Source organism: Physella acuta, unplaced genomic scaffold (assembly GCF_028476545.2).
Source record: "Physella acuta isolate Inbredline_101_S28 unplaced genomic scaffold, ASM2847654v3 ptg001129l, whole genome shotgun sequence".
In the NCBI taxonomy this organism is placed as follows: domain Eukaryota; kingdom Metazoa; phylum Mollusca; class Gastropoda; family Physidae; genus Physella; species Physella acuta.
The window spans coordinates 44,995-64,297 of NW_026732646.1; the positions used below are offsets into that span (position 1 = coordinate 44,995).

Below are 19,303 nucleotides of genomic sequence, written 5' to 3' on the forward strand. Positions count from 1 at the left end.
AAAACTACTACTGTAGTAATGTTCTACAGTAGCTAACACACGCTGTTGCGTAAAAGAAAAAAAAAATCTACACATGCTTTAGTGTGCAATATAAACAAACATTCAAACCACTTCCATGCCTTATTTCCCTTTTTTAAATAGAAGTGCCCATAAACTTTTTAAAATAGTTTTGTATTACGCAAATTGAAAAGCAATTACTTCTCTTAATTATAATTTGTTATACAATACATACTAAAGAATGCCATAGTATAAAAAGGAATTTTAAAAAATTAATATAAATTTAAAAAAAACATAAAAATAAACATAACACGAGAAACCATTACTCATATAAAGCTTTCATGTTTCATATACTTTTGACCGGCTTGCATAGATCTATATACGGCCGACATCAAAAGTGACACACAGATTTGCAAAACAGACTAATGCACTTAAACACATGACATATTGTTGTAATTTGTTAGAAATGAAAATTAAAAGTATTATGTATTTTTAACAACTAGATTAGGCCCGAAATGAGTATCCTCCGTTCGTATTTTGTGTGTGTGTGTATATATATATATATATATATATATATATATATATATATATATATATATATATATATATATATATATATATATATATATATATATATATATATATATATATATATATATATATATATATATATATATATATATATATATATATATATATAGGGGGCCTCAAAAATATTTTGCGGGGTGGCCCTTTTTTTCTAGTTCCGCCACTGGATGGAGGCGTGGTCGAGTCGGCAAAAAGCTCATGGTTGATAAATTCGAAAAAGTCTCGAGTTCAAACCCTCTGGCAGATAAGGCTCGATCCCTTCCAACACTAAAAATTAAGAACGAAGAAGAAGACTAATCCATCCCAAGCAATTCGCCCGACCCATAGGTCCTGCTTGCACCGTGATCCCACTTCTCACCCCAATAATGAAAGTATCGGCTCCATCAGTCTAAATACCGTGATCCCACTTCTCACCCCAATAATGAAAGTATCGGCTCCACCAGTCTAAATACCGTGATCCCATTTCTCACCCCAATAATGAAAATATCGGCTCCACCAGTCTAAATACCGTGATCCCATTTCTCACCCCAATAATGAAAATATCGGCTCCAATATTCTAAATACCGTGATACCACTTCTCACCCCAATAATGAAAGTATCGGCTCCACCAGTCTAAATACCGTGATCCCATTTCTCATTCCAATAATGAAAGTATCGGCTCCATTAGTCTAAATACCGTGATCCCATTTCTCACCCCAATAATGAAAGTATCGGCTCCATTAGTCTAAATACCGTGATCCCACTTCTCACCCCAATAATGAAAATTTCGGCTCCATCAGTCTAAATACCGTGATCCCACTTCTCACTCCAATAATGAAAGTATCGGCTCTAATAATCTAAATACCGTGATCCCACTTCTCACCCCAATAATGAAAATATCGGCTCCATCAGTCTAAATACCGTGATCCCACTTCTCACCCCAATAATGAAAATATCGGCTCCATCAGTCTAAATACCGTGATCCCACTTCTCACTCCAATAATGAAAGTATCGGCTCTAATAATCTAAATACCGTGATCCCACTTCTCATCCCAATAATGAAAATTTCGGCTCCATCAGTCTAAATACCGTGATCCCACTTCTCACCCCAATAATGAAAGTATCGGCTCCACCAGTCTAAATACAGTGATCCCACTTCTCACCCCAATAATGAAAGTATCGGCTCCAATAGTCTAAATACGTGTAGATTAGGCAGTAGGTGCATTTGGGTACGAGGAAATCGCGAATGTGCCAGAGGACCTTCTTTCTCTCATCATTCCTCGTGTTTGCCTTCATCCTCGCCTCCAGCCTGAACACGCTCTGCTGAACACTGACCGCATCTTTGAGAAGAAAAGGAACCAAAAATAGTCATGTCCAAACGGAGTAGAGTTTATCAGGTTTGTTTGTTTTTTTTTAACCTCTCATGCTTGATTTAAGAAATAGTATGCCGATGTTTACTGATGGATCATGTAACTAACATAGCTTACAGGGATACTGCAATCTGATAGTTTTTGATATTATATTGTTTTATAATCATAATATTGTTTAACTAGCACCTAATCATGTCGGACGAAAGTCATGCAACATAATTAAAACAATTAAATGTCTAAATATCAAAACTCGTTTCGTTATTTTTTTTCCCGTTTTACTCATATAACTTTTTTTCTGTTGGTTTGTTCTGTGTGAGCTATTTATTCTATTGGTTCAATTTCCCATGTTAACTATACGTAGTTACAGACAGACCAGCGTAATTAATTAGCGGGTGTTCATTAATGAAGTCTCACACCTAGCGGGAGGGGAGGTGGAGGGGTTCTTTCTTATGACGAAGAGTGTGTGTGTATAAGGGGGGGGGGGGGGTTCAGAGTGACGTTACGCTGTTGCCTTGTAGGAAGTTTGAAACTTAATTATACTTGATTGTTTTGTATGTTTTGAAAAGAATTTTTTTTTCTCGTCAATTACAATAACAATTGATCAGTTTACTTAGAGTTAACTAAGTACACGTTTTTAAAAGACATAACCGTTTAAAAATAGTTTAATTCTAAAAGTGATAGGGGAGAATTCTCAGGTCATTTGTATGTGCAGGTAATGGCGGGGGGGGGGGGGGGGGGTGTGGAAAGTGAGGTTTTCGTGACAACGTGTGACGATGTGGAGTGAAAGGGGTGATAGAAATCGTTAGAGAATGTGTAACGTTGGTTACTGATGCCCTCCTAGTAGATACAGTCGCGTCGTTAAATATATATATATATATATATATATATATATATATATATATATATATATATATATATATATATATATATATATATATATATATATATATATATATATATAATGGCCTACAGTTGGATGTAGACTTTTTTTCTCTATAGTTAGCGTTTACGTCAAGGTCTCAACCCCAACCCTTGAAATAAAGACCACTTAACTTTAATTAATCATTAATGTAACTTACAAAAAAACGCAGTTTTCTTCCGTACATTTTGCAATTTTTTTGCCTTGGTGTCACCTTCTCAGTGGTGTCACCCGGTGCTGTGCGTACCCCCCCCCCCCCCCCCCGCCCCGCCCTCTCTACGCCTGTAAGTAGATATAAGTATTTATAAAAAACAGTTTCTGTATCCTTACCGACACAAGCTGGGACCACCCCTAGGGGATTCTCCTTGGTCACCTGCGACCAGGTGAAGTTGGTCATGAGCCCACACATCAGGTAGGTCTCGCGGCCGGTCATGTACCCTTTCTCGCACACCACCGTACACAGCATCATGCCCACGTCTCTGTCCACAGAGCAGTGGATCCTCTCCAGGTGGGTCTCGTCGATGTTGAGACTGGTCGGGCATGCTGGGTAATTAATGAATTGGTTAATTAGCAAGAGTTCTGGTTACGTTGGGTTGATAATGGGTCATTAAGTCGATGTTGAGACTGGTCGGACATGCTGGGTAATTAATGAATGGGTTAATTAGCAAGAGTTCTGGTTACGTTGGGTTGATAATGGGTCATTAAGTCGATGTTGAGACTGGTCGGACATGCTGGGTAATTAATGAATGGGTTAATTAGCAAGAGTTCTGGTTACGTTGGGTTGATAATGGGTCATTAAGTCGATGTTGAGACTGGTCGGACATGCTGGGTAATTAATGAATGGGTTAATTAGCAAGAGTTCTGGTTACGTTGGGTTGATAATGGGTCATTAAGTCGATGTTGAGACTGGTCGGACATGCTGGGTAATTAATGAATGGGTTAATTAGCAAGAGTTCTGGTTACGTTGGGTTGATAATGGGTCATTAAGTCGATGTTGAGACTGGTCGGACATGCTGGGTAATTAATGAATGGGTTAATTAGCAAAAGTTCTGGTTACGTTGGGTTGATCATGCGCGACGAGGGTCATTAAGTCGATGTTGAGACTGGTCGGACATGCTGGATAATTAATGAATGGGTTAATTAGCAAGAGTTCTGGTTACGTTGGGTTGATAATGGGTCATTAAGTCGATGTTGAGACTGGTCGGACATGCTGGATAATTAATGAATGGGTTAATTAGCAAGAGTTCTGGTTACGTTGGGTTGATAATGGGTCATTAAGTCGATGTTGAGACTGGTCGGACATGCTGGGTAATTAATAAATGGGTTAATTAGCAAGAGTTCTTGTTATGTCGGTTTGAACATTCCCGACAAGGGTCACTAACCTGAGTCAATAATTTTAAGTTAGTTGTAATGTTCTAAGTATTTAGTTAATTCATCCACGCGCCAAAAAATAATACAAATAATATTATTATAAGAGCAAAAGTCGTAAGGGAATAATTTAGAATTTGTTGTAAGTATTAGCTTAAGTTAAGAATGTAGTGTTAGGTTTGATATTAAGTTAAGCGACAAATTATTCAAGAATTAAATATAGTGTTGTGCTGAGGGTTGCGATTTTGTCGGTGTTGGGGAGTTTGTAGGGCAGTTGTTGTAACGTGAGATGGGTGGATGATTTGTCCTGTTTTACCTGAGGTCTGGTTTACATGGGTTGTCAGGTAAGCCGATACTTTCATTATTGGGGTATTTAGACTGGTGGAGCCGATAAATTTGTAAATTATGTATGCGTAAAATTTGTTTAGTAAAGCATCAAGATATTTTTTATAAATGTAGCATTAAAACCGATGGCATATAATCCGCTTTTATTTAGGATGACAAAATTGATTATCCGCATGTCTTCCCTGAGTCCACCCAGCTTTAATGGGTACCTGGTTTACGTTGGAGAAAGTAAAGACATCTACGGCTTGGTCAAGAAAGAAACAAATAGATTGTTTCATCTGCCTTATAGTTCGTCATATTTAAAACAAATTGATTCTGTTTCATCTGCCTTATGGTTCGTCATAGTTAAAACAAATTGATTCTGTTTCATCTGCCTAATGGTTCGTCATATTTAAAACAAATTGATTCTGTTTCATCTGCCTTATGGTTCGTCATATTTAAAACAAATTGATTCTGTTTCTTCTGCTTTATGGTTCGTCATATTTAAAACAAATTGATTCTGTTTCATCTGCCTTATGGTTCGTCATATTTAAAGCAAATTGATTCTGTTTCATCTGCCTTATGGTTCGTCATATTTAAAGCAAATTGATTCTGTTTCATCTGTCTTATGGTTCGTCATATTTAAAACAAATAGAATCTGTTTCATCTGCCTTATGGTTCGTCATATTTAAAACGGGTCCTCTACAAACATTCCCGTTTAATTAATGTATATGGAAACAATGTATACTGTTTAGTTGGTAATGTCACAGAGATTGTAGATAAGTGTATGATGTAAACGTTGGAAATTGATAGAGATTACCTCGACACATCTTGTAGTTGGACCACGTCAGGTTTTTCTGGCAGGTGATCGTCAGGGTCCGTGTGGTGTTGCCGTCGTCATCGTTACACACTGACGTGCAGTTGGCTCCAACCTTGGTGCCGTTGGGGCAGGTATAGCTCGCGTCAGGATATGTGCAGTGTACTAAAGAAAAAATAGTTATTAGTGCAGGTATAGCTCGGGTCAGGCAAAAGTTATTAGGGCAGGTATAGCTCGGGTCAGGCAAAAGTTATTAGGACAGGTATAGCTCTCGTCAGGATATGTGCAGTGTACTAGAGGCAAGAGTTATTTGGGCAGGTATAGCTCGCGTCAGGATATGTGCAGTGTACTAGAGGCAAGAGTTATTAGGGCAGGTATAGCTCGGGTCAGGAAATGTGCAGTGGTATTAGGGCAGGTATAGCTCGGGTCAGGAAATGTGCAGTGGTATTAGGGCAGGTATAGGGCTGGTAAGTAGGTCAATAAACAGCTATATGGCTCATGCAGGTTTTACTGAGCCGTAGAACTGTTTGGTGACCTTCTTACCAGCCCTATAGCTCGGGTCAGGAAATGTGCAGTGTACTAGAGGCGACAGAGTTATTAATTAACATACAACAGGATTCTGCGAGTGTGAAATTGCGTGGCAGCAAGAGAGTGAGAAAGATGTTTTAAAGTTTCGGGTTCTCATCCCAGTCTTGTGCGAAAGACGTAAACAACCCCCCTCCCTCTGGTAGGTACCTGGATTTTGCTAGGAAAAGTAAAGACTGTTGTGCGTACACTCTGACCCTTCGTTTACTGAGGCCACGGAAACATGTACACTCTATTTAACCCGTTAGTTCCGAATGAATAACTTAATCTTATCTGGATTTTGCTGCAGTAAATGGTACCCGAGTGGGAGAAATAACTCCACTAAGAAAAAACACTTGGACAAGCAGTTTACGACACAATGTCAGAAGAACACTTGCTCGAATACCGTCTGCCCGAAAGCCGTTTTCACTAATGGATGTTTGCCCAAACGCAACGAATACTTGAATGAATGTTTTGCCGAATGCGACAAATTCCCGAATGGACGTTTGTTCTATCGCGACATATACCCAATGGACGTAATCTCGAATGAGAAAAAAACACAATAAAGGTCATTGACAGTCCGATCCACTACGCTACATATGTAATTGGTATTCGCCGGGCACATTGGAACTAAGATGAAAAATGCATCTATGTCTTAGCAACGGAACAAAATTATTAAAACATCTATATATATAATTCTCTTCTGGGAGCCGTTAGGAAACAAGCTGCAAGCGCCTCCTTGCAGTCCCCTCTCTTTCTCTCTATCACTATCACTACCACCCCCACCCCACCCCCACATTGTCTGGTGAGCTGTGGTCACGCTAAATGTTTACAAAGCTAAATGTTTACAAATCGTAGAGCCGTAGAGCCGGATTTCTATTAGGGGCAGATAATTTAGTTCGATTTTAAACTTACAGGAGGTAACTAAGAAATAACTAAGAGGAGGCTGCTTTCACGGGGGGGGGGGGGGGGGGGGGGTAGGGTCGGGGTTAGGGGAAGGGGGGGGGGGGGGGTTAGTGTTTTAAAGCAAATATTTTCAGTGGCAGCATTGGTAATGTGGAATTCACAAATTATGAATTACTGAAAAGTAGAAAATAAATCAACTAAATAGCGGCATATGATACGCTGCGGGTCGGTTGGTAAGATATATTTTTTAAAATCTTTTAGGAAACCATTACTTTTGTTTTAAAACATTTAACTGTGTATTAAATTTTATCGAAAAAAAAAAAAGAAATTCATAAAAAATGCGACCACGGCGAATTACACTATCCATCAATGGCAGTAGAAGCAGTGGCATAGGGAGGTCGGGCGTCACCCGGTGCGGCACTTAATGGCGTCACCCCCCCCCCCAGAGGCATAGCGACAAACTTTCAAATTTTCTATTTGCACCCCCCCCCCTTAAACTTTTCATTTTCACCCCCCCCCCCTCAAGTTTTTCTCTATATATTTTGTTATTTTTTGCCTTGGTGTCACCCCCCTAAACGATGTCACCCGGTGCGATCCGCACCCCCCCTCTCGCTACGCCTCTGAGTAGAAGAGTAATAATGTTTGCGACCGACATTCCCAATACGGAAATTAAGGGAAACTTTCTGGTGAACTCACTGTTTATGTCCGTAAAAAAAAAAAACCAATTCTTTAAAGTTTTTGGTGAACTCACTGTTTACTTTACGCCCGTAAAAAAAACCTATTGGTTAACTTTTTGGTGAACTCACTGTTTATGTCCATAAAAAAAAACTATTGGTTAACTTTTTGATGAACTCACTGTTTACGTCAGTAAAAAAACTATTGGTTACCTTTTTTTGAACTCACTGTTTATGTCTGTAAAAAAAACTATTGGTTAACTTTTTGGTGAACTCACTGTTTACGTCCGTAAAAAAACTATTGGCTAACTTTTTTTGAACTCACTGTTTACGTCCGTAAAAAAACTTATTGGTTAATTGTTTTTGAACTCACTGTTTATGTCAGTAAAAAAAAAAACCTCTTGGTTAACTATTTTTGAACTCACTGTTTACGTCCGTAAAAAAACCTCTTGGTTAACTGTTTTTGAACTCACTGTTTACGTCCGTAAAAAAACCTCTTGGTTAACTGTTTTTGAACTCACTATTTATGTCCGTAAAAAAACTATTGGTTAACTTTTTAGTGAACTCACTGTTTATATCAGTAAAAAAAACTATTGGTTAACTGTTTTTGAACTCACTGTTTACGTCCGTAAAAAACCTACTGGTTAACTGTTTTTTAACTCACTGTTTATGTCCGAAGCATTGCGCTTGACCAAAAATGTTGTTTCACAGAATTCAACCAAACCCGTCTTAGTCTTGGCCTCGTAGATAACCTTGTAGGAGCCTTCACCTAAAGTTGATCCTGGTCTAGGACCCGCAGTATGGCGTGTCCTGAAGCATAATACGTTCAACTTTACACCAATGTAACTTTATCCCACGTAATTTTAACTCATGTAAATTTACACATTAATTAAATACGTTCAACTTTACACCAATGTAACTTTATTATGTGTAACTTGAACTCATGTAAAAGGAACCAATGTAAATTTACACATTAATTAAATACGTTCGACTTTACACCAAGGTAACGTTATTCTATGTAACTTGAACTCATGTAAAAGGAACTCATGTAAATAGACAAATTAATTAAATACGTTCAACTTTACACCAATGTAGATTTTCTCATGTAAAGTGAATTCATGTAAATTTACCATTTAATGAATTACGTTCAACTGGACACACATTTAACTGTTTCCTATGTTATTTGAATTGTTTTTTTTGTTGACAGAATATAGCAGAAGCGAGTGTAACTTTACTCTGTGTAACTGTTCTCATGTAACTTTAGTCAAGCTGATTTGCAATATTGAAATTTTATAATGTAGGTTTATCCAGTGAAGCTTTAACCAAAGAAAGTGTACCTAATGTAACTTTAATGAATGCAGTTTTACCGAGTGTAACTTTACCCATTGTAATATTACCCAGTTTACCTTTACCCAAAGAAATTGTATCTAAAACAGCGTTTTCCAGTGCAACCTCCTCCTGTGTAATTTTACGGCAAGCAACTACTTCGCCCAAGGAATACGTAAGTAAAATATATTTCACTATAATGAACAGAGTTTCTTCCAGGCTTCCCTTTGGGAGGGGGGGGGGGGGGGGGGGGGTCGGAGCCCCCCCCCCCCGAAAAAAGTTTACCGACCCCCCCCCCCTCCGAACGAAATGAAATTTATATAGAAAATATATACTTTTAACAGTTTCCACCCCCCGAAGAAAGTCTACCGCCCCCCCACCCCCCCCCCCCCCCAAAAAAAAATTTCAAGTGCCCCTCCCCCCCCCCCCCCCGGAGAAAAAAGTCTGGAAGAAACACTGATAATGAAGCTTTTCAGAACACGGCAATTATTTATATCTAGGTTGTTTCTCTATAACTGATACATACTTTTTACTTTCTCGTATATACGAAGTATAGAGAAAGTCTTGTAATCGTGCACAAAAAAAATATCGAGATTTTTACAAATCTCGACGTTTTACACCTCACTGATACGGAAAAAAATAATTTTGCAATCTTGTCCGTATGTCTGTGTGTCTGTCTGTGTGTCTGTGTGTCTGTCTGTCCGTGTGTAAACACGATAACTTGAGTACCGTTACAGCTACTTTGATGAAATTTCATATATAAGTATTTTATCGAAATCGTAGATCCGTATCAACTTTTGAGCGATTTCCGATAACCGGAAGTGGTACTTTTCCTACTTTGAATTTTTCAAAAGCCTATAACTTGAGTACTATTTCAGATAGATAAATAGCGCTTGTGATTAAAACACCAGTTGATAGACCACCTGTGATCAAAGACCCTCTGCTGAGAAAACACCTGTGGTCAAACCCCCTATGGTCAAACCCCCTATGATCAAACCCCTTATGGTCAAAGCACCGCTATGGTCAAAGCCCCGCTGTGGTCAAACCCCCTATGGTCAAAGCACCTGTGGTCAAAGCTCCTAGGACCATTATAATGTAACCAGATAAAAACAAAATATTTATTTTCAAATACATAGTCGAATAGTTTTGTTGTTCTGGAGTCTAATGGAAAGTAGAAATACCATTTCATTTAAACACAAAGCTAACGTCTACTGAGGGGGGGGGGGGGTTAATTAACAAATTGGAAAAACCGGGTAATCTTGATGTTAAATTAATTAAATACTTAACAAATTATTCTATGAATATCTTTAAATATTTGCTTGATACAACTAGGTAATATGGACGTTGAATTAATTAAATACTTAACAATATATATCCTATGAAAAGCTTTAAATATGTTCTTGATAAAACTGGGTAATATGGGTGCTAAATTAATTAAATACTTAACAAATTATTCTATGAATAGTTTGAAATATTTACTTCATAAAACTTGGTAATATGGATGTTAAATGTATTAAATACTTACAAATTATTCTATGAATAGTTTTAAATATTTAATTGGTAAAACTTGGTAATATGGATGTTAAATTAATTAAATACTTTTAAAATTATTCTGTAAATAGTTTTAAATATTTACTTGATAAAACTGGGTAATATGGATGTTAAATTAAGTAAATAGGCCTACTTAACAAACTATTCTATGAGTAGCTTTATATTTACTTGATAAAACTTGGTTATATCGATGTTAAATTAATTAAATACTTAACAAATTATTCTGTGAATAGTTTTAAATATTTACTTGATAAAACTCGGTAATATGGATGTTAAATTAATTAAATACTTACTAAATTATTATATGAGTAGCTGTATATTTACTTGATAAAACTTGGTAAAATGGATGTAAATTAATTAAATACAAATTATTATATGAGTAGTTTTAAATATTTACTTGATAAAACTGGGTAATATGGATGTTAAATGAATTAAATACTTAACAAATTATTCTATACATAGTTTTAAATATTTACTTGATAAAAGTCTCCTCAATATGACTGGCAGTAGCTGGTTCCCAGGTAACGGTCTGATAAATAGTTTTCAAATTATCAACACAAATTATTATATAATTATAGAGGAAGGGGGCATGTCATAAAGTTTGTATATAAGTGTATAACAAATGGAGGAAATAGAGGTAAACTTAGATCACTTAATTAATGACTACTGTCAGTAGAATAGTTAAAATGTAGTACATAATTCATCAAAAGTATATTTTCTACGCTATGATTAGGTAGATTTTTAGAGTAATTAATCTACTAACCATGATTTAACACTACTTACAACACTGTCTCCGTTGGTAATCAGAATGTCACTTATGTTTGGACAAACCATAGTCGGCAATTCTAAGTCTTTTCCTTTTTTTAAAGAGAAAAAAAAAGCCATTAAATAAATTGTATTATGTTGGGAATGTTACTTCCCTTACTCGTACATTTGGACTAACCAACAAAACACAGTCGTTTACAATAGGCTAATATGTTGTTTACATACATTATATGTAGTTATCTATGAATGTAATCATTACAAATACGTAACGTGCGCAATAACAACGTTATAATATCTTAAAAAGTAAATGTACATACTGAAATGTGTATTTTTTTAAAATTACAATTGCAACAAATCAAAGAAAGTAAATAAGTTTTATTTTCTTATTTTCAGTGCATTTAAAAACGTGCTGCTATAATGATTTTTATGTTGTTTTCATTGATAAACATCACAACCAATATTACACAACGTAACCTACCGCTGTTCCAGAGGCGTAGCGACCCTTCCCGGCGACCGGGGACAAACTTTCGATTTACACCCCCTCCCCCCCCCCCCCTCGAACTTTTGATTTGCATCCCCCTTAAACTTTCGATTTGCATCCCCCCTTAAACTTTCGATTTGCACCTCCCCTCGAACTTTTGATTTGCACCCCCCCCCCCCTCAAACTTTCGATTTGCACCCCCCCTCGAACTTTTGTTTTGCACCCCCCCCTCGAACTTTCAATTTGTTTTTCCAACCCATTTTGGCGCCCCCCTAAGGTCGCCCCCCCCCACTACGCCTCTGCGCTGCTCACCCCAACACTTACGTATTGTCCAACACCTTTCTTTACACGGCCGCTTCCACCACCCCGAGTCACAGATCTCACGGCAGTGCGGACCTCCTGTAGGTCCGTGGTGGCCGAAGTCCCGTCTCTTCTGTCTCCTCGAATCTTGGCGTCCTATCTCCCACAGAGTTGAGTAATCTAAAGCGTTCATAACCAACAAATATTTATCTAATGTCAAATGTGAAATGTAGCCTTTTAATTAAGCGTAGGCAAAAAACCGAGTAATGTATTGTATTGAAGACAAAATGTTAATAGACTTTATTTTTCAAATGAGATAACTGCATGCATGGCTGTGTTTTTTTGTTTTTTTTTTGTTTGAGATATATTTACATTTTTTTAAGAAAGTGAAATCTAATATATTGAATTTTAAGTGTAGAAGAAATGTGTGTTTGATTAGATTAGATAGTAGAAGAAATGAATACATATTTACAAAGTTAGGATAAGTATTAAAAGATAATAAGAACTTCGGGAAAGACTGATGTAAATTTGAGATAAGTGAGTTAACTACCACGAAAATAAATAAATTAAAAGACCAAATGTTTGTATGATGCAGTGGCGTAGCGAGGTCGGGTGTCACCAGGTGCGGCACTTAATGGTGTCACCCCCCCCCCCCGCCCCCCATAGGCGTAGCGACCCTTCCCGGGGACAAACTTTCAAATTTTCGATTTGCACCCCCCCCCTCAAACTTTCAATTTGCACCCCCCTTCGAACTTTCGACTTACACCCCCCTCAAGTTTTTCTCTATATATTTTACTATTTTTTGCCTTGGTATCACCACCCTAAATGGTGTCACCCGGTGTGGTCCGCACCCCCCGCACCCCCTCGCTACGCCTCTGGTATGATGTGATACGTGAAGCATTTTTTTATTGTGATATGTAAAGAACACACATTATAATACATATAATATTATATTACATAAAACAATGCCGTGTAACTAATAAATATTCTTTCAGTATTTCTTTCAGTGCACCCCCCCCCCCACGCCACCAAAAATGAAACCTGAAACTCTGTATACTTGCCGTTTTAAGATAAACAAAGTGTACTGTACAACGAATAATAAAACAGTATTTCTCTGAACTAAAGAATGAACATCAATTGTTGCGGCATGTAAAATTATAGTACACCATACTATGAAACATAATTTCGTGTAACTAAACAATCAACTTCTTGTATTGTGGTATGTAAAAAAACTGTTGTGTAACATAATATAAAACTTAATGTCGTATAACTTAAACAAGCACTTGTTGTATTGTTATTTGTAAAGAACATTAGCTTGCAGATTATACTATCAAAACATCATGCAGCTAATGCCTGTACTTAGAGGCGTCACGCTCACGAGGCGGGGGCGGGGGGTGCGGACCGCATCGGGTGACACCGTGTAGGGGGGGGGGGTGACACCAAGCCAAAACGTTGCCAAATATATATGCTTTTTGCCCGATCATTGAATGATTAATGTTAAAAAGTATGTGACGCCACATCTAATAATTTACTTTAAAAGCGTTTCTTTTTTCCACTTGAATTGTAGTTGGATTAAAATAATATATGCACACATTCACTCCGTTCAGCAAAACGATAGAGAGGGGGGGGGGGGAGATGACACAAATTACAACTATATATAGGTTTATGTACATACATGTACATGTAGGTCTATATATATATATATATATATATATATATATATATATATATATATATATATATATATATATATATATATATATATATATATATATATATATATATATATATATATATCCTATAGTTTTTTCATTTGGTTTAAGTGTGGGGGGGGGGGGATGACACCATGAGGTGCCGCACCTGATGACACCCGACCTAGCGACGCCACTACCTGTACCTGCAGTTTTCCACTGCCCATCTTGACACATGACGTGCTGCAGGACGTTCTGTTCTCCTGCTGATGTGTTCACTGCGCATACAGCCCCCTGGGGTACTGACGTCTGGCTGTTGACGTCTGCTGATGCTGGTACCTGGTGCTCGTCTGCTAGCCTTTGTTGCCCGCTTACGTTACGTAATCTGTGTAAATAATGAACATTATCGTAAACTATTTCTAGCCATGTTTAATGTATTTATGTATATTACATGTCGCATTGTTCACCATTTTTTTTAAATATTTTTTCTTTATCGTGTACTATATATTAAACAAACACTACTTACTTAAATTTATATTTTTAGTATTTTTTGTTTACTAAAACATAATTTTAAAATAAAACATAATACTAATTTCCATAATCATCTTTTTGTGTTTGGTACCAAGACAAATTAGAGTTCATCTGTTTTATTTACCTCTGCATACAATGTGATATTGTTGTCAGAACTATGCCTTTGTTTCCCTAACCTGTGTTAGGTACTTATCAGAGGTGGACCAAGGGACGTTCTACTGACTTGAACCTGAGACTTTTGGGTTAGCAGTCTAACTCTCTACCGCAAGGCCACGCCGCCCTATATACTAATTTATTATACACCTATTATTATTATTTAAAATCTAAACCGAAAGCCTATAATACCAAAGAGGACGGAGAAATAAAAATAAAAATGTTTATATCTCTAATATGTCGAACTAATAAATTAACACATGTTATTTCATACTTAATGTTTGTTTCTTTTAACTCGCCCAATCATTAAACAAAATTGTAAAAATGCGTGAAATAACATGTAAACGCAGAAAACGTTGCATGCGCCTTTCTTTAAATTAGCTCGAGTAATATATTAAGCAGATTTGATAGAAGGCACTGAATGACAAATGACTTACTTGCTGGAGTTCCCACTTGCTGGTGTCGAACATTTCCTCACATCCATGCTGTGTAACAACAGGCACCCCTAAAGTATACAATTATCGGACATTATTTATTGCCAGATTTATAAATTATAATAGCTACATTAAAAAATAAGATACATACATTTTTAAATAAACTAATTTATTGTATCAAACTGTGTTTTTAACTGATAAAATAGATTATAATTTACCTTTTTATCTACTGGCTGCGTTACAGAAGACACAACCGTAGTAATGGGAAAGTTGGCAATCCAAAGTGCTAACACAATTAGCCATAGTTCAACCATTGATGGTCTTACAACTGGGATTAAAACACCTATACAATGATCTAATAGAAAGAACATTTAGTACGAGTGAATATAGGGTAAACACTTCTATTTACAAGTAAACTCTAGAAGTTTTGTTTTTCTTTTGATGAATCTGACCAGATTTTTAGTTACTGATAAGAAAGATTATAACTTATATTAAGATTGTATATTCGTTTTTTTATATAAAACGTCATTTAATATAAATTCAGAAACATTAAGTTTCACTAGATAGAATATAAAATTAATTGTGTTTCTTTTAAGGGAATTATGTTGTCGTATTTCAAAGTAAGTTTTGAGTTTGGATTAGGGTTGGGTCTTGAAGGAGAAAAACGTTAAAGCTAGTACCACTAATAGACAGAAGACTTTGTTGAGGCTCATCATTAAGGTTAGTATTAAGTTTAAAGATGATTCAAAGAATTAAGGTCTTGATCTGAAGGTTCGGGTTAGTCTATTTTTAGTGTAGTTGCAACGGGTGTTAAAGGGGGTCATCCATAAATGACGTCACGCTTTTTGACGATTTTTACCTTCCCCCCCCCCCCTTCCCTCCGTCAAACGTCGTCACAAAAAGCCAGACACCCCCCTAAAATGACGTCACACCTCAGCCTACAATCCTCCCTCAAAATTGCTGTTGAATTTTTTTTTAAAAACATCGATATTTTTTCTAAAATCTGGTCTGAACTCTGTCAAAATAGAGTATTTTAATCAATTCATATTACAATGTATTAAAACAGTCTTCTAAACCGCGAAATAACGTCTAAAATTCGTTTTCTAGCATTTCTTTTTTATAATGCAAAAAGTGTGACGTCGCACCATCTGAACCCCCCCCCCCCCTCCCCCTCAACACACACCGTCACAAAATTACGGACCCCCCCCCCCTTCCCCCCTACGAATGTGACGTCATTTATGGACGACGCCAAAGCAAACCCAGTAAGAAAATTTCGTTGCCTTATAACGCAAAACACACGAACTCGTAATCCGCTTTTAATTAAAAATAATGAAGGAAAAGTAGCACATCATTTTTGTTACTGGAAATTTTACGTAGATGTGAATGACGGACATGACACGTCTGGGTTAAGATTTGGGTTAGAACTAGAGTAACTCATGTTAAAATATTAATGCTAACGAAATACAATTACAATGTGTTGACTCTACTTCCTGTAGGCATTTTATGTTATAAAGAAGTAGATCTAGACTAGATCTAGAACTAAATCTGTAATGATGGTAATACTGGATAAATCTATTACAATATCGTACTTACATATTTAACTATTTCTTTACTCGGTTTCTATACTGGTACAGTATTAACATACATAATATGACATAAAAAAGGTTTTAATTATAAAATTTAAAAAATTCCTGTAGGAAATTTTTTAAAATAGATTCAATGCGGTTTCTATTTAAAAACAATCAAGGAATTAGTGTTTGAAAACAGTTCTTATTCGTGCTCATATTCGGTGCGTAGTTTTAGTACTAGTCTATATACTACTAAAAGTCAAGTTTGTTTACATGTTTGAATATTTATTTTTTTGTTTTTTTGTTTGTTTGTTTGTTTGCCTGATTGACTATCTCGCATGGTTGCACTCATCGTGGAAAGCTGTAAAATAGTATGTAGGTAGAGAAAATTTTTTGTTTTAAGACAGACTGTTAATCACACATTTATTTAAAGACGTTAATTAATTTATTGATTTATTCATACGCAGAGTAACCCATTTTTTTTTAAAAAGATTAAAACGACCACTACACTCGGCGGGACCGTGACGTCACAGGTTTTTGTTTACTCTTTAGTACAATAAAATGGCGGCGTCTATCGAAGAAAATTGTGTTCCCATTCACAAGTTTAACGCGTTCTAAATCTAATTTTCTGTGGGTCATAACTTTAACAATACGTCCGTTTGCTGTATTTATTACGTTCCAACACTTATATCAATTTTCAACTGTCTTTTTCATTTAGTTTTACGATAAATTTCTCTAGATCTAAAATCTGTCCAAGAAAGTTATTTATAGATCTAGATCTAGAATCTAGATCTAGGTCAAATCAAAGATTTAATAGTTATAAATAAATACAATACAAAAAAAACGAGACTTAAGCAAACCAGTCGTAGATCTAGAATATAGATAATTCTATCTAGATTTAGATCTAGATAATAACTAGATAATAATGAGTTTCTATATACTAAACTATTTTAAACCTTTATTATTTTATATAAATCTTTGTTTGGAATAGGGTAATTTTGAAATGCTCGCTCCGGGCCTATGACCTATGAGCGTAGCTAATGATTAGATCTAGATCTAGATTCTAGATCTAGCAAGAAAAACTAAACTTAAGACTTAAGCAAACCAGTCGTAGATTTAGAATATAGATAATTCTATCTAGATTTAGATAATAATGAGTTTCTATATACTAAAATATTTTAGACCTTTATTGTTTGGTATAAATCTTTGTTTTGACTAGGCCCCTATGCAAATTTTGAAATGCTGGAGTCAGGGCCTAGATCTATTTGCGTAGCTTAAGATTCATACGCGGTTTTTTTTTACCGCTAAGTGTGCAAAATTATAGACGTAAACTCTAGATATAACTCAGTCGTATATCTAAAATATAGATAATTCTATCTAGATTTAGATAATAATGATTTTCTATATACTAAACTATTTTAGACCTTTATTATTTTATATAAATGTTTGTTTGGAATATGGTAATTTTGAAATGCTCGCTCCGGGCCTATTAGCGTAGCTAATGATTAGATCTAGATCTAGCAAGAAAAACTTAACTTAAGACTTAAGAAAACGAGTCGTAGAATCTAGATATAGATAATTCTATCTAGATCTAGATAATTTCAAACCTTCTTTATTTTATATAAATCTTTGTTTGGCTAATTTAAGATAAAATTTAATTTGAAAGTTACTACTACTAGACTTAGATCTAGATCTATGCGCGTAAATAAAGTTGCATTAGTATAGTATAAAAATTCACTTGTGAAGCCAGGAGTAAATAGCTATGTTGGTAGAGTAGCCGTCTCTCATGCAAGTGGCACGGGTTCTAGACCAATGTCAATGATATTTTTGTTTTCAATTTTTTTTTTTTTAGATGTGAATGATAAAGTTGCCTATCTGAACTTGGCAGGATACAGGGCAGGTGAAGTAGAGTTCATCTGTTTCTTTGTCCTAAGCATATGAAAGGATAGTGTGGTCAGAGACATGCTCGGCTGGAATCGTTTTTTAAACGATAAAAACATGTCTGAGACTTGGCGGGACACTGGGCAGGTGAAGTAGAGTTGAGTAGGTCACATGTGACGTCAGTATAGGAAGGGATAGTCCGTAATCGGTGTTTTCGGTGTTTTTAAAAGATAAGAAACATATTTTTGAATGTGGGGTCTGTTTTTGTGACGATAAGTGACACTGCAGTAGCGTAGCGAGGAGGGGGGGGGGGGGAGGGGAGGGGAGGCGGGGGGAGGTGGAGGGGGGGGGGGCGGGGCGGACATATGTTGGGGCGCCAAAATGGTTTGGAAAAATAAATTGAAAGGTTGAGGGGGGTTCAAATCGAAAGTTTGAGTGGGGGGGGGGGGGGGTGCACATCAAAAGTTTGAGGGAGGGGGGGTTGAAAATCGAAATCTTGGGGGGGGGGGGGGGGGGGTTAAAATCGAAAAGTTTGTCCCCGGGCGCCGGGAAGGGTCGCTATGCCTCTGAGTGACAGACGTGATGTTTTTTGATGGATGACCCCCGAAACCCACAGTTATCCAACGGATGACGGGTATTCTAGTATAATATGAAACTCTTTATGTTCTTATACGTCGTTTTTACACTTAAATTAGGAGGATAAGACTACCAATGTCCATTCTGAGTAAAGTAAATTTCCCTTTCAAATCTGACGGTCTAAAGGGCAAGTGAAGTAAAGTTCAATTGTTTCTGTGACCTCGGCATATGAAGAGATAGTGTGGTCAGCACTATGCCCAGCCGCCTTTCCTTTCCCTAACTTGAGTTAGGTACCCGCTAGATGAATCTGATTTTGAGAAGATAAATAAAAATTTGAAAGTGGAGATTTCTTGGCATCTCAAATCTCTTGAAACCAAACTGCGGCGTTAGTACACTGAGCTGAAAGACGAAGGAATACATTCTCTGCTTCTCTTCATGTTGCCAGTATTACTGATGAGTCAAAAGATGAATTCTTTGATTAGGAGAGTTATTTCACGGCACGTATTTTGTTTAAAATAAAAGACGACTTACTGCGTTCTG

At 36.5% G+C, this 19,303-nt stretch overlaps 1 protein-coding gene across 1 annotated transcript; it reads right to left on the reverse strand.

The window, feature by feature from the left end:
- Nucleotides 1–1,837: 1,837 nt before the first annotated feature.
- LOC131956121 (uncharacterized) lies at nucleotides 1,838–14,788 on the reverse strand. The gene is made up of 8 exons (XM_059320545.1): nucleotides 14,742–14,788; nucleotides 13,827–14,005; nucleotides 11,968–12,109; nucleotides 8,171–8,316; nucleotides 5,366–5,527; nucleotides 3,184–3,396; nucleotides 2,052–2,058; nucleotides 1,838–1,904 (listed from the first exon to the last, which is right to left on the reverse strand). The coding sequence occupies exons 1-8, from the start codon at nucleotides 14,786–14,788 to the stop codon at nucleotides 1,838–1,840; spliced, it is 963 nt and encodes a 320-aa protein (XP_059176528.1).
- Between the last annotated feature and the right edge of the window lie 4,515 nt (nucleotides 14,789–19,303).